This window comes from Lagopus leucura, unplaced genomic scaffold (genome assembly GCF_019238085.1).
Source record: "Lagopus leucura isolate 7727_CA_CO unplaced genomic scaffold, USGS_WTPT01 Super-Scaffold_100004, whole genome shotgun sequence".
Classification (NCBI taxonomy): domain Eukaryota; kingdom Metazoa; phylum Chordata; class Aves; order Galliformes; family Phasianidae; genus Lagopus; species Lagopus leucura.
Window position 1 is genome coordinate 33,635,244 of NW_024962264.1, and position 22,329 is coordinate 33,657,572.

General features: G+C 42.8%; 1 protein-coding gene across 1 annotated transcript; it reads right to left on the reverse strand.

Moving 5' to 3' along the window:
- Nucleotides 1-93: 93 nt before the first annotated feature.
- EXOSC9 (exosome component 9) lies at nucleotides 94-5,545 on the reverse strand. Its single transcript, XM_042872128.1, has 12 exons — nucleotides 5,426-5,545; nucleotides 5,188-5,282; nucleotides 4,429-4,548; nucleotides 4,224-4,326; nucleotides 3,506-3,643; nucleotides 3,050-3,132; nucleotides 2,679-2,811; nucleotides 2,472-2,560; nucleotides 2,139-2,285; nucleotides 1,576-1,763; nucleotides 1,165-1,243; nucleotides 94-337 (listed from the first exon to the last, which is right to left on the reverse strand). The coding sequence occupies exons 1-12, from the start codon at nucleotides 5,489-5,491 to the stop codon at nucleotides 256-258; spliced, it is 1,323 nt and encodes a 440-aa protein (XP_042728062.1). The 5' UTR covers nucleotides 5,492-5,545; the 3' UTR covers nucleotides 94-255.
- Between the last annotated feature and the right edge of the window lie 16,784 nt (nucleotides 5,546-22,329).

Below are 22,329 nucleotides of genomic sequence, written 5' to 3' on the forward strand. Positions count from 1 at the left end.
GCCTCTCTTCTTCTGACCAGAACTATGCATCATGTATGAGTGATTCACGTTGGAATGGTGAGTAGTCTGTGCTGCAGATGGACACTACCACACTTTCACTTACATTAACTTTTTATTTTAAGCTGTATACAATTACATAAAATATACAAAGATGCAGGATGAGAGTTGGGGTGGGAGGAAATAAAATTATCTACAACTATAAGTTCAGTAATAAAAAAAATGTCACATTCTATGGCATTACTGAAGGGGATGGCTTCAGCGTGAAGCTCTCTTCTTTCTCCTCTTTTTGTTAAATGCTTTCTTACTTGCATTTTCTTGTTTCAAGTTGGTCTGTGGTCTGAGAGTAAACAACACTGTTTATCAAATGTCTGTACTATGGCATTCCATCTCAAAAGAACAGGCTTGTCATCTTTAACAGGACAACCACTCACTGTACTCAGTGCAAAGTTCAGTTTCTAGAAAGCACTCTAAATACAAGGAGGGTTACCATGGCTAAAGTAAGGATACAACAGTAAAACTAACTTACTTGAGATAAAACTTAAGATTAGTTATAACGTAGCAGCTCAAATTCACCTTTAAGCTCTGGTTCCTTTTGGAGTGATTAAGACAAGTCAAATATCTGAAGAGCACAGGAGGCTGTGTGCCCCTGTGGTACCACCATGCTCAGGCAGGCCCAGGTCACACAAGTGCTCAGTGTGGTGGGGCTGTGCCCCAGCCAGCAGTGCTGCTATGGAGCTGGGCCAGCGTATTTTTAAGAGAAACACACACTAACTTCTTACCCCATCACTCCTTATTTTATTCAAAGATGACTGCCTGAACTGGAGGTTGCCAGGTTGGATGGGACCCCAGGCAACTTCATGTAATGAGTGGCAACCCTGCCCCAGGCAGGGGGTTGGAACTAAATGATTTTTAAGGTCCCTTCTGACCTAAGCCTTTCTAGGAGTCTGTGATCCACAATCATCTCAGACAGCAGATCAGCCACAATGACTGGTCACCTAGGAGAGGAGCAAACTAGCACAGCTTTTAACTTCCTCACTCTGCTACATAATCTCCTTGATCAACCTCTCTTGGCATGGGCAAAGTTCTGAGCATAGGCCGTGAACATCCTGTTGCCAAGTATCCCTTACCAACTCCTTCCCCCTCTTAATTTCATATGGTGTTTACCTTGTTTTCTTTGGTTGTTCCTGTGGTTCCAGAATGACAACTTCTTCCTCTTCACTGTCAGACAGTACAATAGGTTCATCTAGAAGAAAAAATAATTAAAAACTGATCCAATATGTACAAACACCTTCTGTGACCATTAACTCCTGTGCTTTTTAAAGTGATACTCACAAGTGGAAAAACAGGCTTACAACTACCAGTGCTTATTCTGGAGCTCTTCAATATACTACAGAAAACAAGCTTTCTTTTCAAGAAAGCAGGTGTACAGGTGAAGTGAAAGTACCAAACAAGTATAACTTCCAAAAAGAAGGTGACTACAATGGTTCTTTCTTCCCAAGGGCATCTTGCACTTTTTAATAATTTACACTTGAAGTGATATAAATAAATGCATGTGGTATCACGATAAATAAATACCTTTAACTTCACTCATCATACTTGTATCCTCTGTTTCTGTTCTCTGGCATTCAAAAGCAGTAGCGCTGCTTTCACCTTCCTCTTCTGCTGCTTCTTCCTTCTCAGATTCTTCAAGGTCTCCCCATGCATTCTCTATTCCTTCCCCAATTTGGGCTGTGCCGGGAGTGTGCAATATTGGTTTGGCAAAACTGAAGCAGTTAAGAAAATCTTGGAGTTAGTAATTTCACTGTATAAAGGCAAAATAGTAGGTTTTCAGCTATAACTTTTCTCTCCAGGCCTTCAGTGAAAGTTAAGAAAGAGTACTCTTTCTCCAGATAGTGTGACAACTAGTTACTTCAGCCCTGTTTTGCACTTTATGTTAAGAATTAATTTAACTAAAAGCAGTCAGAACTAAAATCAGTGTAAGGTTAATGTTTCCTCTGAAGGCTATGAGGCTACCCTCAGATAGAACCATCAGATAGCTTGGTTGTTATACTAGCTTCTAGAAGTGCTAATGCAGATAACAGGAAAGAGTGTTTTGGTTTTGGTTTTTTTTCTCCTGGAATAATAAATAGAAAACATACACTTCTGAAGGAGGGTCAGCTTTAGTTATGATCTCTTCTGCTTGTTCTTCCACATCGTTGGTATCTACAGCGGCACTGTCCATTTTGAAGGCAGTGATCTTTTGATTTGGTATAGATTCTGCAAAGCCAAACTTCCCACCTTCTTTCCTAGTCATTCAACAACAGACAGTATTTCAGGATATTTCACATTTATGAACATTTTTCAGGTAAGGAAATACTTGCTATTTTAAATGATTACAAACAGAAACAACTTGCTGTGTTATTACAAACTGGCATTAACTTTTAAATTATTTCTTAAAAATATTTATCTCCATTTCTTCCCAAAAAACTCACCTAACTTTCTGGTCGTTCTCCAAAGCTTTCTGAATTAATTCTGTTATTTCTGCAACCTTAACAGCTGTTATTTTGCTGCATCTCAGAACCTGTAGTACGTTACATATACAATAACAGTTTAGAATCATGAAAACAAGACTTTTAAAATAGAGCCATAGAACAGATCCTAAGAGTAACAGATACTTAAATGTTTTCCTTGACTTTTACCTGATCTTTTAATAGCATAATCCCTCCACTAGACTGGATGGTACAAATTTCACGATGTTTATTCATGGCAATTACAAGGAGGCCATCCATTACACGTTCCTCTCGTTCATTTGGATCCACCAACAAATAAGTCCTAGAATCAAGTTTTTAGCGTAAGATGACAACAGAAGTTTGAGGCTGACCTTGACTCCCCCATTACAATTTTCCGCCTATCTCTGGAAGCTGTTGAAGAACAGCAGAACACATACAAATGTGTTAAGAAATCTGTCTGTCAACATGAGTATTTTCACAGTGTTATTGTCAGTTCTGCGAAATTGTTGTTACATAGGTTGTTTCTGTCAAGAAAGGCTTTAAAAAAAAATAAATCTTACCCCTGCTGGAAGAAGGCAAAACTGACACAAATAGGCATGTGGTGGATGCTCAGGGGCACAGGATCACGCTCCTCAGGAGAGTACTTAGAAAAGAATTGGTCCAGAAGACAGTTACTTATGACATTCTATTTTAAAAGGATGTATTGTACAAGAGAGATTTAAAGAAACAGAAAGAAAACCTAAATATTAATAAAAAAACCTTTTTTGTTCTTGCATAATACTTTCTGTTTACTACTTATGGAGATAAACAGAATATTGCCATAAATTGAAACCGAAATAGTCTTACACTCAGCAGGCTTGCTTCACTATCCTTTTACATTTTGAATAGGAACACATTTATCCTACAGCTCTTTAAGCATCTTGAGTTTATCTGATTACATCAGTATATAATTCCTCCCTTTTATAAACCAACAGCTACCGGCAGTACGAGGCTTACTGCAACCTGGTATGACTTACCACTGTTACTTCTTTTCCTTGCACAGAAACATCTGGTCTGCGAAAATGGCACAGGGCCACGATTCCTGCTATGCTGGCAGCATCAATAATGTTACCATCATGATTTAACAGGTGCAGATCCACACGAATTTGCCAGACCTGAGGGAAAACACGCATAACTGCTTGGTAATGTGTAACATGATTCCACAGAAGCTATTGCTTTTCCAAGCCACTTCCAGTTTTTGAATACAAAAAGGAGCAGTTTACATTCCTCAAGTATTTGCTTAAGAAGTTAGGATGAAAAACCTTGGTATACTCAAGGTACGAGTCTGCTAGATTTAAAATGCTGGTTAATTTTGACAAAATAAACAACAGTTAAGTACAATTTAAGCTTTGTTTTACAAAGAAATACGTTCAACTATGCACATCCCAACTATTCCAAAAGCACGTGTAGATCGTTAAGTTAAAAATACCCATGAAGCAAGAAAAAAATATTCAAGTCAAAAGTCCAGTATTCAAAACAAGATAGAGCACCTGAAAAAGTGACTTATGTTTAAAGTCATGAAATACAGTTACACATTATTAAATTCAAGAAGTCTTTAGATGTTGTACTAAGGGACGTGGCTTAGTGGGCAAATATTGGTGATATGTGGAAGGTTGGACTGGATTATCTTGGAAGTCTTCTCCAACCTTGGTGATTCTATGAAATCATCTGAAACTGGTAGTTTTTTTCCCCTACCTTTTCACCAGCAACAACGCAGAGGGATTCAGTATCTATACATTTGGAATTTCTCAGACATCGTTCTATAAGTCTGTTCACTTTCACCAATAACTCAGATTGCCTGTTCAAACAAAATTAAACATAATTATGCTATGCACTTGTGTGTGTCAGAACAGTGGTTCATATGTCATTCTCACCTGGACTTTTTAAGAAAGCTACATACCTGCCAGGTTCAAAGCCAGGCGCAGCCATTGGTGAGAGCTCAAGGTTACAGAAGAGTATACCTTCTGTAGCCCGATTTGGCTTCGGGGGAACAAGTTCACATGAGACTTGCCCAAGAACCCTGCAGAAGAAATAAACAGCTAGGCTACAAAGTTTAGCAGGAAAACACCTTACAGTGAAAACAAAATAGATACAAAAGGAAAACACAAGTGGATGTTTTCCCAACACATTTCTCATTGCTCAACTCAAGTTTCTCACTCAAACACTGTATTTGAACGCTAGTCAAAGATGAAAATAACTACATCTAGAAATCAGAACATTCTTCTAACATCTAGAATTAAAGCAAGCCTCAAAATACTGGAGAACTGGAGTACTGCACCCAGACCTGGGGCCCCAGCATAGAGAGGATGTAGTTGCTGCAGTGGGTCTAGCAGAGGACCACGAAGATGATCATTGTACTGGAGCACCTCTCTTACAAAGACAGGCCGAGGGGAGAAGAGAAGGCTCCACGGAGCCCTCGCTGTAGCCTTCAACTACTTGATAGAAACATAAACAGGAGAACCAATTGTTTACACAGTCTGATAGCGACAGTCAAGAGGAACAGCTTTAAACTAAAAGTGGGGAGACCGACGTTATTTGTCAGAAGTAAATTCCTCACTCCAAGAGTTGCAAGGCACCGGCACGGGCTGCCCATGGACAGTGGATGCCCTACCCACGGAGACCGCAAGGCGCGGACTTCCCGCCAGCCGGCCGCTCCCACCTGGTCTTCCCCAGCTCCACCACGCAGCAGCCGTTCTCGGGCCCGAAGGAGATGCGCACATTGCGGTAGTCGTAGCACTGCCGCCCGTCCAGCCGCTGCGGGGACACACACACACAACACGGGGCAGTCACCGCATCACGCCGGGCCGGATGCGGCCGCAACGAGAGGCCGCGCCGCCTCGCACATGAGGCGAGAAAGGACCGGGGCAGAGTACAGGGAGGAGAGCCCGGCACCGCACCTTCCTCTCCTGGATGGCGCGCAGCAGGAAGCGCCGCTCGCAGTTCGACAGCGGCGTCTCCTTCATGGCGGAACGCCACCACACATACAGCGCGAGCTCGGCCCGTCGCCCGCGCGCTGTGATTACGTCATCAGCACGCGGCGGCTGAAAGGCGGCAGCGCGCAAGCGCGGGGCTTCAACCTCCCGCCTCGAGCCGCCTCGCGGCAGTGTGCGGCCAACGGACCTACCAACGGGCGCCCCCTGGCGGTGGGCGGGCTCGCGGTACTTCGGTGAAGGCGTCCACAAAAGGGCCGATCATCAGGGAAACCAGCCGGAATCAAAAAACCTGCATGTCAGAACCCAGGCAATCAGATTTTTCTCACGCAGAATTGTGGAGACATCTTAATTATGCTAGCTTGTATCTTTTAAAATCTTACTAACACACTTAAGAAATCTTAGTGTGAACAAAAACACGAGGGATGCTTCAGAAACATCAAGTTTTGGTGCGCAGGGACACGTGTCGCCAATTTCTGTGCTGGTTTTAAATTTCCAGAGTAGGATACACGAGTAGCATAAAAACGTTTGGTCAAAAAGAATAGGAGAATCTTGGCATAAGATTGCAAAGGCCATCTTTCTCTGACGACAAATGTAAGTAGTTTTATCAAACGGTACAACATGTGAAGCAATACAAAGGAACAAAGTGATTTAACACTTGCAACTTTCCCTATAGCCAAAAATATGGTAACATTTTGAGTATCTCATTGCTGCTATATTTCTGATTATCATAGACCCATTAGGGTTGGAAGAACCTCCGAGATCATTTAGTCCAACCACCAATCCATGCCTGTGACAGCTCTAGATCACAGTCCTCAGTGCCACATCCGTCCTTTTCTTGAACAACTCTGGGGATGATGACTCCACCACCTCCCTGGGCAGCCTGTGCCAGTGCATCACTACTCTTTCTGAGAGAAAATGTTTTCCTAATACCCAACCTGAACCTCCCCTTGTGCAACTTGAGGACATTCCTTCTTGTCATATCACTGTTACCCAGAAGAGGCTCACTCCACCTCACCGCAACCTCCCTAGAGGCAATTGTAGAGAGCCATAAGGTCTCCTGAGCATCCTCCAGATGAACACCCCCAGTTCCCTTAGCTGCTCCTCATAAGACTTGTGCTTCAGATCCCTCACCAGCTCCATTGCCCTTCTTTGGGCATGCTCTAGAGCCCCAGTGTCTTTCTTATAGTGAGGGCCCTAAGACTGAACACAATACTCAAGGTGCAGCCTCACCAGGACTGAGAGAGGGTCAATCACCTCCCTGTTCCCATTGGCTGCACTATTTTGGATACAAACCAGGTTGCTGTTGGTACACCGCTGGCTGTCAACTAACATCCCCAAGTCTTCTTTCTTCCATGCAGTTTTCTAGCATCTCCACCTCCAAGCCTGTAGTGTAACGTAGAGTTGTTGTAACTGAAACTCAGGATGTGGCACTTGGGCTTGTTGGAGCTCATAGCATTGGTCACAGCCCACTGACTCAGCCATCCAGATCCCTCTGAAGAGCCTTCCTACTGCCAGGCAGATTGACATTGAAATAAACACTTCTCTTCAGTGAGAAATCTTCACTTTTATTGGAGTAGCCCACATTAAAGTCAACCTACCTTGCTATTTCTTTCCACATTTTCAATGAATCATAGAACGGCCTGGGTTGAAAAGGACCACAGTGATCATCAAGTTTCAACCCCCCTGCTGTGTTCAGGGACACCAACCACCAGAGCAGGCTGCCCAGAGCCACATCCAGCCTGGCCTTGAATGCCTCCGGGGATGGGGCAATGGGGCATCCACAACCTCCTTGGGCAATCTGTTTCAGTGTGTCACCTCCCTCTGTGTGAAAAACTAAACTTCCTCCTAATATCTAACCTAAACCTCCCCATCTCAGTTTAAGACCATTCCCCTTTCTCCTTTGAGACCATTCTCCTTTGTGTTTTGTTGCAATAAGTGGTTGCTCAGTAGGGCACCCAAATGAAAACCAGTTTTGTGAAGCATTTTCATTTCAAAATAAAATACCTTTTCACAAAACTATCTTCAGTTATTAGCATACTAAAAATAGCATTAAAAGGGTTTATTGGATGTTTCTAGATCATGCTACTCTAGTTACAGAAATATCAACCCAGACACACACTTAGAATTGCACCTCAAAGGAAAGTAAGAAAAATTCTGATCCTGGGCTTCCATGCTAACTGCCTTGCTCTACCAGGCTGCAGGCAAAGTGCCTTTTGCTCTTGTGTCTCTTAACAACAGAGATGAGCAACTAACTGGGTGAGAGAGGGAGGAGTTGCAATCCTGTTTCTTAGCAAATCACAACAATAACTTTCTTTCCCCCTCAAAGTAGCTGCTACACTCAGAGAGATTAATGCAGTAGAAAAGTGATACAGTAGTGTAATGGCAAAAGTAACAAACAGGAAAGGAATGCTCTCCTGTCTCCAAGGATCCAGGTTTGTAAGGAAAACTCCACAAGCAAAGAATCTCCAACCAGAGATCCTTCCCCAGTGGCAGTCAGCCCTTCAATGAGGTCTAAGAGAGGTGCAGCCAGGCTCCACCTCTTCTGGTCACACAGCTGAATTGCCTTCACCTGTGCTCCCAGGGCTGACTGGTAGTTCTTTCCCCAGGTGTTCAATCAGTGGTTCAAGCCATGACTCAATAGTTACCATATAATAGTTTATAACAATTTAAATAAAACAGCTTTTTTTTTTTTTTTTTTTTTTTTTTTTTTTTTTTTAAAGAAATTGCATTTGTGGCACAAAGACAGTCAACAGTACTGCAAATCTTTTGTATTAGGTTTTCTTGCACTAATGCATGTTCTGTCAGAAACATTTCCAAAAGCGTTAATTACCTCTGTTGCCTGGGAATAGCAAGGTAGATTTTTTGCTTCCAATATTGATCTTGCTCAAGGTTACTACACTGCGGCATTAGTAGTGAACTTTAGGAGGAGCTGGATGCGGTTCCATGGGTTTGGTGTTCCTTCCATGCAGAAATCAAGATGTGTGTGGGATGAAAATAAGTTTTGTCATTTGACTCACACCATATTCTTTGCATGAAGTCTACTGTGTAGATTTTATGCCTGTATTTTATGCAAGGAAGGGTGAAGAATTTCTTATGCATTAAGGAGGTATAAAATCCTATAGCATAGGAAACGTGAAGCAAGCCACAAAGGAAATAAGGTCACCATCATAGCTTAATGAAATAGAAGTTGAGCTAGTGCACAATTTCTGCAACATTTCTGTGCAATAAAAAGCAGAGTTACAACTGTAATCAGACAATAGAAATACTTTAGTTCTTTGAAGCCAGGAAGAAAAGTCATGAGTGTATTACACTGCAGAGTAAATAAATGAGTGAATAAATCACAGGTGCTCAGGCTGAACAGGAATTTTTAATAAGAAGAGCTTAATGATCTATTGTGCTCATATAGAAATGATTCTTCATTTGAGATGAATGCTCTGTAGACAGAAATGCTTGAATTGGATTATCTTATCAAACTGAACCGTGAGTGAAAATCACATTTGAAGACTGATGAAAAGAAAACAAGCTGCATCTGAATCTCGGAATCTTGACTGCAAGCCTCCAGCAGCTGCATTTTCTGGCCTTACAAAAAAACATAAATACTTTATCTTCTCTTTTCATGGTATCCTTAGCTGTCATGTGCCCACACTGCTCAGCTGCAAGCTCTGCTCTCTTGTGTCTCCAGTTACATGTTTACACACGAATGAATAACATGATAGATATGGTATTTCAGCACATAAAATTGCTTGGGAGCAATAATTTGCTTTTCTAAGAACCTCAGAGAGCTTGAAATAGATACAGTTTCACTGGAATGGGAAGGTCGGTAACCACTGCGTGCAATCAGCATGCAGGAATAAAACCTGAGCAGTACTGCCTGCTGCCCACAGTGGTGAACCAGGAACTGAGTATGCTGGCCTTGCTCCAGAAAAACACTTAAACAAGCTCTTTATCTGAAGCACAGCTGTAAGCACCTTTGTTCTTTAGTTCTTAGATGGGAGGTATCATAACTTGTGCACAACTAAGATTTAGGAATGTAGTTATATGCTGAAGTCATTTTATTTCAAAAGAGGACCTGGAACAGTCACCAAACTATCTAAGTACCAGGTGAATGCAAGTTGGTAAAAACCTCTAGGCCATCTACTCACTGGATTTTCACTTTAATCATCTTTCATAGGCTAGATATCTCTGAGCACACCCCAGAATATTCTTGCTGTTTCTGCCCATACTGTAGCCTTCACATAATCTGCTGATTTATGAAGAGTTTTTTTGCACCTAAGAATGAGTCCCACCCAAAGTTCAGACCCTGGAGCTCTTGCAATCCCTTTGGGAAAGCAGGAAGTATTTGCAGGTTTGGATTCTAGATCAGCCATGGAGTTGGAGCAAAGAAATGAGATCCCCTTTTTCTTGCTGTTGCTGCCTGTATCTCTGCACTTTTCAAAGACTGACCTGAAATGGCTGAACTGCTGTCCTGTCACTGTGTGAGTGTGCTTAATTAATCTGCAATGTCAAGTCTCAGCACAATAGCTAAATACCAAGAGGTCTGCCATCTCTACATCATGCAATTTGTCACTGAGCCACAGAAGTAAGCACTTCAGTTTGGCACTGCAAGCAAATTGCACTCTGGAATGTATTGATAAAATTCATAGTGGAAAGCAGTAAGTTTAAAGAGTCATGTTAAGCTGAAATTGTTATAGCCAGCATAGAAGGCTCTGAACAAATAAAAATAAGTCTGCATTAGGATTTTAGTGTTGTTCAAGATTTTAGAAGCATCTTTGAATTCAAAGGAGTCTGACACTTCTTTACACCAAATCTGAATGGGAGCAATTTGCGATCATTTTGGAAAATAACAAATGTCTGTGAAGTAGAAGCTATTGTATACTTTCATGTAGAGTAGGCAAAAGTCAATTTAAATGGTTTTAAAAAGAGCACTTGCTCATAACCTGGTCTCGAATATTGCTTGTCAGAAACGTTGAGTTAAACACCGGGTTCTTAGCTTCAACAAGATAAACAACAAGGAGCAAGACTATTGATTTGGATTTTATTTTCCTATGGGAAAAGAAGACAAAATGTTTACTGATATTATGTGTGTTCTTACCCACAGATCAACACTCCCTCAACATAGAGGAAATCCTCTTCTGAAAACACTGCAAGTCACAGCTGATCTGTGAGAGATGGCAGCATTTTTTGTAATACCTAGGGTCATTTTTCTCTTTGGAAAGCTGGATTATTTTGAATAATCAAGTTCAGTGTTGTGCTACCCTTCTCATAATCCACAGTGCTTTCAGGTACGAGTGCCGAATCATACTGCTGATGGAGTATCTGCAAGGTGCTCAGATACTTTAGCCTGGATTTCTGCTGCCAATTAATTGAATGTGCCCACCTTTGCAGCTCCAACCAATCAGTCTCATCCCCATTCCCATATTCTCCAAAATGCTGCTGTGACTCAGACTGATAATTGAATGAATAGGTGTATTTGGTTACAAATACATGAGGAAAATCTCACTATGCTCTTGTTGCATTGCTGGCTGTGACCAGGCTAGAATAGTGTGTCTTGATGCAGTTACAGGAGAGGTGCTATCTGTCCCAGTTTAAGTAGGATAAATAATAAATAAGCAATTTAAATCATTAAATAAAAGCTGATTTTTAAAAATTAGTTCTCCTGCTTATTCAGCTTCCCTGTCTGTTACAAACCAGAAATTAATCTTGATCACATGTTCACTTGAAGCACTGAAAGTCATTGCTTTTTTTCAAGACACAACAGCTTTCTGTTGTTCTGTCTGGACAGCCTGTTCTGACAGTAATCAATCTTTATACTAAAGTCACAGAATGATAGGATAACCCAAGTTGGAAGGGACCCATAAAGATCATTGATTCCTGGCTCCACGTGGGACCAGCCTAAATCCCTCACTTAAATCAGAAGATGTGTTTTTGGAAATGTATGGATATGCCCCTCATATTTACAAATGTATCTTAAAGCATGGTCATTACTGAAGTGTAAAAGCATGATTCAGAAGTACTTGCTGCTGTGTATCACAGCCACCTGGAAGGCATCATATCACCAGGGTCTGTCATACAGGAACTCCTGTTGGCCTGATCAAATTGTCTGTGCATATTAAATACAAGTATTAGTTCTGCCTTATTTCCCAAAGATACTGATTCTCAATTCCTTGGGAAGAAATGCTGATAAGAAAATAGTGTTTTGAATAGCTTGGTTCCTCACTGATAATACAAGCGAAAAGGGAGGGTTTGGGTTATTGAGGCTGAGAATGCAGAGCAGGGATGTGTGAGCACTGGGGAATGATGGACTCTGGTGGCTCTCCTTGTTATACCAGGTAATATTTGTTTCAGTATTAATGATGTTAGAGTGAAGTTTTGCTACTTCAAGAAAAGGTGAATAATCATTTTCTCAAATTACTTCAAACTGTTTACTAAACACTGTTATTAACTATAGCGACTAAGATCCAATGAAGATCCAATGAAGAAATGGTAACTCAGTGCAAGGTTACCTGCTTGGTTCTAATTTACACTGATGACATACGCATATTGAAGATTTTGGGATGCTTTGTAAAGTAGAATTTATGCATTTATCTTACATCTTATTTCAGGAACTCACACCCTCACTGTGGTCCTGACAAAATATGGAATATACACAGCAATGCCCATATTCACTCTGTTAATTTTCAGATCTGATTGTTGTAAATCCACAGAAGTGTTGGGGATGTGACTTCAGCTGAGATCAGTTGTGTAAGCAAGCAGACAGATGGTGCCCAAAATGTGCATAGAGGGTTTTCTCTGAGGAGCACGGCAAACTGACAGCCCTCCACCCTTTCACCTCCCCTGTGTTCCTGCAGCTTCAGTGCTGGAGAGGAGGTAAAAGAGAGGCCTGATGCACTAGGCTGACAGCTTGGGATGTTTGATTTGGGAGGTATCTGATTATTTCTCACTTGGTGCCGCTGTCCCTAAAGGAACCTGTGCCACATGCAAGGGTCACCTGAGCTGCTCCGCACAAAGGCAGGCAGGGGAGGGAAACAGTGGTGGAGCCAGCCGAGGCCGTGCTGTAGCAGCTCCTCAGTGATCTGCTCTGGGTGGCTCCTGCTCTCATCTCCGACCTAACTGCTGTGTCCTTGGCTCCAGGGGCAGCACCTCTGGCATCTGACTGACACATGGTAGTGATACAGGGCAGCAAAGAACAGCTGGTTTTGTTTGTTTGTTTGTTTGTGTTTTAATCAGGAGTTGGGTTGAGGCCGTTACAATTATACCAGTCATCAAAATCAGACCGAGCAGTCAAAATTCAGAGGACCCTTTCTACTTCTGTGTTAGCGCTTTTGCTCCTGGCCCGGTGGCTGGCTCTCACACGTCTTCAAGGAGAGAGGTTTTCAGACACCAAGCAAGTTCGGAGCCGGGGTGGCTCAGCGCCTGGGACACCCGGCCTGGCAGCGGGTCCCTGTGCTACTCGAGGAGCAGGCAGCGAGCGTCGCTCCCGCAACGGACCCCGCGGCGCAGTCCGCAACGCCGGGCCGCCCGCTGGTTACGGGACCCCGCCGGCAGCCCCTCTCCGCCCAGGGGAGGAGGCTCCGGGCGCGGGCAGCCGAGAAGCGACCAGCCCCGGCCCGCCGAGCGAGCCAAGGGCGGCATGGAGCGGGAGCTCGATCTGCTGCTCTACCTGGCGCTCTTCTTCCTCCTCCTCCTGCTGCTGCTGCTATTGCTCTGCCTGCTCATCCGGCAGCTGCGGAGCTGGCCGCGCGGCGCTCCCTCCGCTCCGCCTCCTCGCAGCCCGCGGGCGGATGCCGGCAGCCGCCGCCGTGAGCCGCGGGAGCCGCCCGCCGCCGCCGCGCAGGTGAGTTCGGGGCTCTGCGGTGTTCCGCTCTGCCGGGGGCTGCCCGCCGTCCCCCGTCCGCTATCCCGGCACGCGCGCTGCGAGCCGCGAACTTCCTCCGCTGATACTGCCCGCCGGTCCACGGCTGAAGTGGCTTCGGCTGAGGGAGAAATCGAGGGGAAATAAGCAGGCGAGCTTGGCCCGGTGCCGTTACTCCGTAACAAAGTATCAGAGAAATCCATTCAGACCCTCTTAGCAATAGAGATTATTTAGGTTTGCCTTGGCGAACTGAGATCTGAATTTAACCCGACTCGAGCTTTTTAAAAATGCAGTGTTTTCCTACACTCTCGTGTTTTTAAGACTTCTTATTTTTCTTTAACAGCGTGTAACCCAGTTGTCCTCCACTTGTTCCGCAGGAGTTATTCCCCACAAGTGACCAAAACGCCAAGCCGGTGTCACACCTAGGAGGGGACAGCCCTATCACCATCACCCCGCTCACCCCCCACCGAGCCCCTGCCTTGCAGTGCTCAGATAGGTGCTGCTCCATGGCCACAAGTGGACAGTTTTGTCCTTCGAGGAGGGGTACAAGGAGAAGTTAAGGCTAGGTGCCAACAGCTGTGCAGTGAGCTTGGCAAAAGAAAATACACTAGTTACTTAGCCAGTGTTCTGTTCAGGTGCATAAGTTTTATTTTGGACTTCTGTCAGGTCACGTTAGGTGGCAGTGGGGTGTTTTCTGAATGGCACGATGCTGCTGATTCAAATAGGTGCCTCTTGTTGATTCAAACAGGATGCTCTGGTTCACACTTGCTGTGCATTTCTCTTGTGTGTGGTGACATGCTGTGAGGACAAGGCTACTGTTGGAGGCTGCAGCACCTATGCCACATTCCATGAATTGGACTATTCCCCAGCTCCTCTCTGTCGGCGTATCCTTCCACTTCTTTTTCTGTGCACTGCTGCGTAGTTTGGCATGGAAACCTCCGGTGCATGGCCTCTGTGTCCATGAGCTAAAGCAGCCTGGGGGAAAGAACCTGGTGAGGGTGCAGAAATGATGTTAAAAACAAGAGGAAGAGGCCATCCTCTGGTCTGCAATGGCTTTGCTGTTATTCCATTTTATTCCAGCCCTGAATTATTTCAAATAATGTAAATGATTGGGGGCACTTTTCAGAATCATAGGGGTTGAAAGAAACCAATGAAAGCCATCCGGTCTATCTCCCCTGCAATGAACAGGAACACCTACAGCTACATCAGGTGCTCAGAGCCCCCATACAGCCTGACCTTGAGGTATCTCCAAGGATATGGGCATCCACCACCTCTAGGCAGTCTGTTCCAGTGTCTCACCACCACAACTGTAAAACAAACAAACAAACCTTCTTCCTTATATCCAAGTGTATGGAAACTGTTGAGTCATGGCCTGAACCACTGATTGATCACCTGAGGAAAGGACCTGGTCAGCTCTGGGAGCACAGGTGAAGGCAATTTGGCTGTGTGACCAGAAGGGGTGGAGCCTGGCTGCACCTCTCTTAGAACCCACTTAAGGGCTGACTGCCACTGGGGAAGGATTTCTGGTTGGAGATCCCTCTTCTGTGGAGTTTTTCCTATGGACCTAGATCTTTGGATATAGGTGAGTATGCCTTCCTTGTTTGTTTCTTTCCTGACTTTCACCCCAGTAATGTTTCCACCTGTAACACTGACCTAAATTTTCCTTCTTTTAGTTTGGAACATTTTCCTATTGCTTTGCTATCTAGTCCAGCCCCTGCTTTTAATAACTTGGTTTGCTGAAGCTCTTCATGTTTCTATTGCACAGAGTAGGGATAACCTTTTAGTTACACTTCAGAAGCATTATAGAGAAGACATAGGCTGTTACATTTATTTGGGTATAGAAAACTTATAGGTGGCATTTCTCTGACGCGTATTTTACGCCAATGTGGAAAAGTATGTGGGGGTTATTTAGTTAAGCATTTGGAAGCCAGAGAATTAACACACTTTTTGTTTTGTGTTAGTATAGCATCTCAAATGTCCTGATTTCACGAGTACCTAGGGTGTAGGAATAAATACTCCAAATGTTCAGTGCAGGTCAAATGAGTGCTCCTTGAGAGTTATCTCTGTATTTCAGTCCTGTTGCTCACAGCATAACTTGTAGGGATATCCAGGCATCCAAGGAATTTGTTTGACATCCCTCATACAGAGAGTGCCTCTTCCACTGTCCAGAGCTCTTACTGGAAGTATCTATACCTCCAGTGTCCAACTTTACAACAAAGGATGTGTCTTTTTTTTTTTTTTTTTTTTTTTTAAGCAGTAATGTCAGAAGTAAGTCAAAGACTTGAAAAATATTGTCAGATGAATCATCCTTGGGGATGTAACTAAACTGCAAAATGAGAGAAAAGCAAGATATGACCATAAGCAGTAAATTAATCAGGGGTTTGCAAAGCATCTAAAGTGTCCTGTGTGTTGTTGTACTGCACGCACCTAGATGTGCTGTCATGGGGATGGCTACATCTCCTTTTTTTAAGCCCTGATGTGCCAGGAAGTATCTGGACCCTCCATTGTTAGGCTGTTCTTGACTACTGGTGGGAATTCAGGTAGAGAGTTTGAGAATTTTGAAGGAAAAATTAAAATAGTTAAATATATCTGCTTTTATTAGCTGGTGGCTAAAGAGGAACATGAGTGCCTACAAACACTTGAGAGAAGCCCTGAGGCAGAAGACGACAGCGTAATCTGTAACTAAGCATAATGACACAGAGTACAGGCAGGGACTAGTAAAACTAATGACAGGAGAATCTACTTGATGATGGTGAAATGTGTTGAATCAAGAAATAATCTCCCAAGGAAAACACATAGAGTTCATTATTTGTGTGTTGAAAACTGGTGTACAAGAGGGAATCAGCCTGTGTTTTATGAAGATGTGCTAACTATGGAGTCAGCTCTTCTCGCATCTTTAGATTATAGGATACAAAGACTCAGTGGACTGAATCTTTTCTCATGAAGCCTGAAGATTTACAGCAGAAATGTCCTACTTCTGGGAAATTCACAAATCCTGTAAAATGAGTAGAATAACCTATTTCTATTCAGATGTTTAATTTGGCATGGGTATTTTCATATTGATGAATAGCATAGCTCTACTCTCAGCCACAGCTGTGCAAGCCTGTGAAGCAGCTTTAATTTCTTAGCATTCCCAAGAAACTCATTCTCTTGCTTCCTTTCAGATATCATTGCATCTTTCAAGTTTTACTTTAGAAATGTACCCCTTTGGAGGGCTATCAAAACTGCAGTCATTTAAGAGCTGTGCTGATGCACATTGGTGGGACTTTAGCCAGATAGTTTTTCTGTTCAGGCATGCTGGCACGTCTGAACTGTGTGCCTGCTCCTGTGACTAGTGTCACGCTTGGAAAACAAGGTCCTGGCTCAAGAATCCAGGCTCTGGGACTCAGGTGGATAGAAATCCACTTCCACTTTAGGGAGTTTCTAGATTGAAAAGGAAGAATGTAGTCAGTCAGTGTTCTGTGGTTGCATCTTACTGAGAAGACTTGATTCAGTTTTCAGGTATCCGGAAAGGAATCTGACTGCAGAGTGATTTAAATATAGAATATAATGGTCCATAGGATTTAGGCTTACTGGTTGTTGTTGTTAGATTGATTTGTTAGCTTCCTTCACAATAATGACCAGAAACTTTAGAAAACAGGTGATGCTACTTCAAGTAGTTAGAAAAAATTCACTGCCTGTGTTCCACATCCTTCTTGATGCTTTGAATTGGTCTCATCCAAAGGTTTTTCCTTTCATCTGAGTATCTTCTAGCTTTGTACAATTCCAGACTGTCTGGCCTGAGACATGAGTGTTCTCTGCTGAAAGTGGAACCTTGCATATACTGAGGTAGCGTGAGTTGCTGTGCTGGGATGTGAGATGCCTGTCATGCCTGCAGTGCTGGGAGGCCACCCTCTTCTAGTATATTTGAAGTCATACAAAGGCAGCTGGAAGATCTTCTGAGGGTGCAGATAGTCCTTGAAATCACAGTAATCAAAAGCCATGGACTTTATTTTTGGTTTGTTGAACTGGAGCTCTGTTACTGTAAAGCAGTGTTGACTCACTAAGGTGATATGTTGGTGTTACTCAGACTTAAGTATCTCCTTTCCATTTTTAACTTAGACTTTATTGTGTTTTCTTTCCAGATGAAGTGAGCCTTTTCTTGGGCATCCATATGGACTATATGCCTCTATCAGCTGTTTCTTTATCAGTGGTATCCAGGTATCAGAATTCAGTAATCTATATTCCTGATGATAGAGTATAAATTCTAATTTTACAATTGGTACAGGGTTCGTATTTGTAGAAAACTTACAAGGAAGCATGCCAGCCATATCAAAACTTCAACAAGTGATCCATAAGAGACAATACATGGAGATAAAAAGGAAAGACAATTGTAATGCCAGAAATCCATGCGTTCCATGGCTTGGCTGCAATATCAGCCCATATTGATCTAGAAAGCATGGGATGATTTAGGTTTATTTTCCTTATCTCCAAGTACCTGCAAAAAAAAAAAAAAAATAAAAAAAATCCATTGTTTCTGACCTTGAAACTGTCCCTTTTCAGTAGTGTTTTGAGTACTCAATGACACAAAAACACAATTTGTATTATCTAAGTGACTTCTGTAGCTACTGGTTTGAAACAAGTGATGGATGTAAATTGAAAACCACACCCACACATACTGCTGTTTCTGTTGCATGTGATTAGCAGCAGAGATTTTCAGCCATATCAGGAGAAGAGGTGGGAAAGTGAGCACTGTTTTTCCTAGAGACTGGCAGTGCCTGCAAGCTACACTGTATCTGGTCAGTGGTGTGTGCCTTATTAATATTTATGCTGCATTGAAGAGATATTAAGAGGCAACTCTTTGTCTTAACGAATGGTAATGAAATGTTCAGAGGTATCCATTTCTTCACAAGAGATCAGCTAGCTATCTGGGCTGGAATGGGTTTTGTTGCTGCCTTGATTGATTACTGAAGACAAGTTAAACTGTTCTGTTCTGCAGGAAAGGTTTGCTGGCATATACTTCTCCTTTTTGGTTTTATCTTTCTTTGAGATGATTGTACTAAAACCCGTCCTTTCCACATGATGCAAATGCTATGTAAGTTCAAACCTGAGATGAAAACTTTAATATTCTCCTGTCAAAATTGAAAAAGCCCAGCTCAGTTTTTGGTATCATGCCTTGCTGACTCCTTGATGGTATAGGCTGGTGCTGCTGGCAGACTTGGCCAAAAGGAGCTGTGTTGGGAGGGGGAAGCAGGCTGGGGTCAGCAGGGAGTGGGGCACAGCACATGCCCTCAGCAGACAGAAGGGAAGAGAAGCTGGCTCCTTTAGCTCATTGCACAAGAGGGTGGAAACTCAGAAAGTAAAAAGCAGTGGGACAGCTATTGGGATGGGTTCCTGAAGTGGGTTGGGAACTGGGAGTGGTGGGTTTTTCTGGTTGACCTGGGTGGTAGGGGTGTCCTCTCAAGTGTCGTGGAGTGCATGAACTGGGAGGAGGTGAGATGGAGGGAGCTCAGGGCAGAGGAGCTGAAGAGATCCAGGAAAAGCAGAAGGGTGTATACAGACTTACCACACTTAGTATTGGGTATATAGAAAAAGCAGAAGCTGTCAATTGTGAGGTACCTCTGTGGAAGGAAGGGAAATGCACCTGTGGGATATGTGCCTGATTCAGCCAGTTTCCAGGAAACTATTTTACGATGTGCTAGATCATGAGGCTTCTTTTGCTCCTCTATGAAATACCTGGGCATGAGGCAGATCCTGGGGCCTCACAGGAGACTTGCAGTCTTTCTCTTCAGCTCTAGACCCTCCAACAGGAATTGGCTACCTTGTGCTGGGCACTTGGGGATGCCCCCAACATCCCTGTGTAGCAGGAAGAGCTGAACCAGTGCACGTGTTGTTATGAACATGTGAAGGTATGAAGGGATCTGTTAATGAGCTGCCCAGCACTTCTATAGAACTTTTGGTGTCTGCACAGAGGCTTTGTCTGGCTGTGAGTGCAGCTTAGCACACCGTAAGGCATGTCTTGCCTTACAGGAAGCACCATGTGCTCTTTCTTCCTTGATTTTTTTTTTTTTTTTTTTTTTTTAAAGCAAGTCTTCATGGTCTTTTTATAAGCCCCTAATGAAATGATCTTGCCATGAGTCACTTATGGTAATTTGTCAGAAGCTGAAATGATGTAACCTACTTCTGTATCAAAATGCACAATATGGTTAAAATTGAAGTCTTTAAACTTTGTAACTGACTTGGTGAAGTCAGACCTTATTGGAGACCTCTCTGTGTGCGTTGCCCTGATTCAGATGTGGAATTACTGAAGACTCTTCAGTTGTCAGAAGATTATGGATGATATTTAGGAGAGGAGTTAGAGGATCACAATAAATTATTGCATAAAGAATAAGCGTGGTGGAAAAGGTGATTCATCACTGCTCTATACTGGTCCTATTCTCATACAATTTGTTCAAACTCAGCTGAATTCAATTACCTTGTACAAGGCTAAAGCTGGGAGGGAAATATGCTGCACCTGATCCATGTTTGCCCTCTCCTGAGGGTGGTGTTTAGCCCAACCCCACTGCCTTAATTCCTCAGATGGAAAACATTGGCACAACTGGCTCTGAGAATGCAGGAAGTCAAGGTTACTGGTAAGGATACAAGGCAGGTGAGTGGTGGGTTTGTGAGCCTCCCAGGCAGTAGGAGATAGCTTGAAATGAATGCCTGCCTTCAACCATTTTGCTGGCTGAGGCCAAAATGCTGGAGCCGGACCTGTGAATAAGCTCTAAGTGACTCCTGCATGTACTGTATTTACTGCTTAAACAGTGGTCAGAAAACTAGCAGACTGCCTCGAGTGTGTTTAGAGGGACAGATAAATAAAGTTTGTGATTTGTTCTTCTGAACTGTGGAGACTCAGTATTTATTTTCCTGTGTTCTGTTGCTGCTTGAAAAACAGGTGAAACTGTCTGGGGAAGGGAGTGTTTGCCATGGTGTAGGTTTGTTTTGCCATGTGGGTGGATGGTTCCTAGGAGATGTGTTGAGCAGACGTGCTCGATGAGCCCAGAAGTTTTCTTCCTTCAATAGCGTGTTACTAGCTTATGCTGATAGCAATAAGCCCCCACATAAATTCCCTTTCAACCTCCTGTTTTTGCTGCCAGCCCCAATGTCAGGCTCCATGAAAATCTGAAGGCAGTAGTGCTTCAAAAGATGAAAGATCTCAAGCGTAAACAAGTACCTGTGTTAGAGGCAGAGCCACTTGATGTGAGGAGACATAGAACAAATTGATCTGCTTGCTTGTATCAGCTTGCAGTCTTGAGAAATGAAGTATTGCTTGTGAGCTTCTGTAGGGAACGTATCAGCTTTCAAAGTAAATGAATAATTCTGTAACTGCAGTGTTAACTTAAGGAGAAATTGCATTCAAATTAGTTTTTTAAGTTTGGTATCTTTTGGTTTAGTCCAGTTCTTTGAGGATATTCAGTGCATGACCTGATTTCTCACTGACTGCTTGGAAGCTGTTTTGCTTGATGTTCTTTATGAATATCGAAGTTAAAAAGCTTTGCCTGACTGAAATCTGCCTCAACTATACAGAGTTCACTGATGTGAAAATCCTTTCCCCTTTTGCTGTCCCCTGAGGAGGAAGTTATTTGAATGTTAGGAAGTACTGAAAACATACCCGTTGCTAGTGCAGCAGGATAAACCAAAGGTTTTTATGAATTGCTATGGTTTTAGTTGTAATCTGCTCTTAAGTAACCAGGCTTATCTATGGGCTTTAGCGTTTTCTCCTTGTTTGTTCATTTTTTTCCTCACTGCTGTAGGATTTGCTAGTGTATTGTTTCTCTGGCATGAAATCTAATTCCTCAGTGTGTAACATAACAAGACTTTGCATACAAGTTTAGCTCTTAAGGATTGATGACAAAGAACCTAAAACAACAGGACCTTTCATTACTCCATTACTCCATTTACTGTGCTGTATTTATCTCAGGCCTGCTTCCAACTCAGAAGTCAACTTTCCTGATTCAAATACAAACAGTTTGCTTGAGATGATCTACCAGAACATTTTACTTAGCAATTACTATCAGGATCCTGCTGATGGTTTCATACGGAAAAGATCAGAGCTAGCCTGTGGGCCTGCCTACAGCTGTTGGAAGTAATCAGAAGTTGTGGGATCAATTGCCAGCATGATGTGGGGATGGTGAAAGTCAACAACCCTGTTCTTTTTCTACTCAGTGCCAGAGCTAGCAGCTTTAACTTCCTACAAATGATGTCAGAATCACACTGAGTGTGGATCTGTTACACAGATAATGGTTGAATAGCACTGGTCTTCTCTGTTTTTATAAGAGATGGGATACAAGGTAACAACCAGTAAGTGTATGGTGAAAGAAAAACCATTGAATATCTATCTGTTTGCATGGGTGCTATTTTATTTCTTTTAATTAATTATTCTGAAAGGGAAATTGTATGCACTTCTGGAATAAAATTTTACCCTAGTGCAGCATTTTAGAGGACTCTTTCATATCATTAGCGTTATTCCTCTATTTCATAACAGACTTAATTTGGGCTCAGAAGTTTTGGATAGCTTCTACTCTGTAGTTTCACTTCCCGGGCGTTGCCACTAGATGTCCCATTTTCCATACACTTCCTACTGCTTTAAAGTCACTTCCGTTCTTTGTTTGGCATATGGGAAGGTGATTTCAGTATGTCAGCATTTGCATCATTCATATTTTCACTTCCCCTTTGACCATTACTGCAGCTATTTTTGAATAAAATCGATGCTAAGAGTGATTTAACATGGTTTAATAAGCTTCCTACAGGGGCTGGGAGTGAGAATGCAGGTCTGACACAAAATGCAGGCATTTTTCTGTCACTGTATAGTGTACAGTAACTTGCTTTTGAATTACTGTCTAGCAGAGCTGCTATACTGGGATATGTATTTTAGTGAAACCTTGCATAAAGCTCATGCTTTTTGCTCCGTAGCTACTAACAGTGGCAAGTATTCAGCATAAACTATTTCTTTGCTGGTTCCTTTAAAAACAAAAATCTCAAGGAAAGATTTTTG

What these genes read in the sequence shown, in the direction of transcription:
- EXOSC9 (XM_042872128.1), bottom strand. Translation starts at nt 5,491, where the DNA reads ATGAAGGAGACGCCGCTGTCGAACTGCGAGCGGCGCTTCCTGCTGCGC. An exon ending in GAGAACGACCAGAAAGTTAG is followed by an intron (nt 2,286 to 2,471) that starts GTGAGTTTTTTG and finishes TTGAATGACTAG; the next exon opens with GAAAGAAGGTGGGAAGTTTG. An exon ending in GAACAACCAAAGAAAACAAG is followed by an intron (nt 338 to 1,164) that starts GTAAACACCATA and finishes GTTTACTCTCAG; the next exon opens with ACCACAGACCAACTTGAAAC.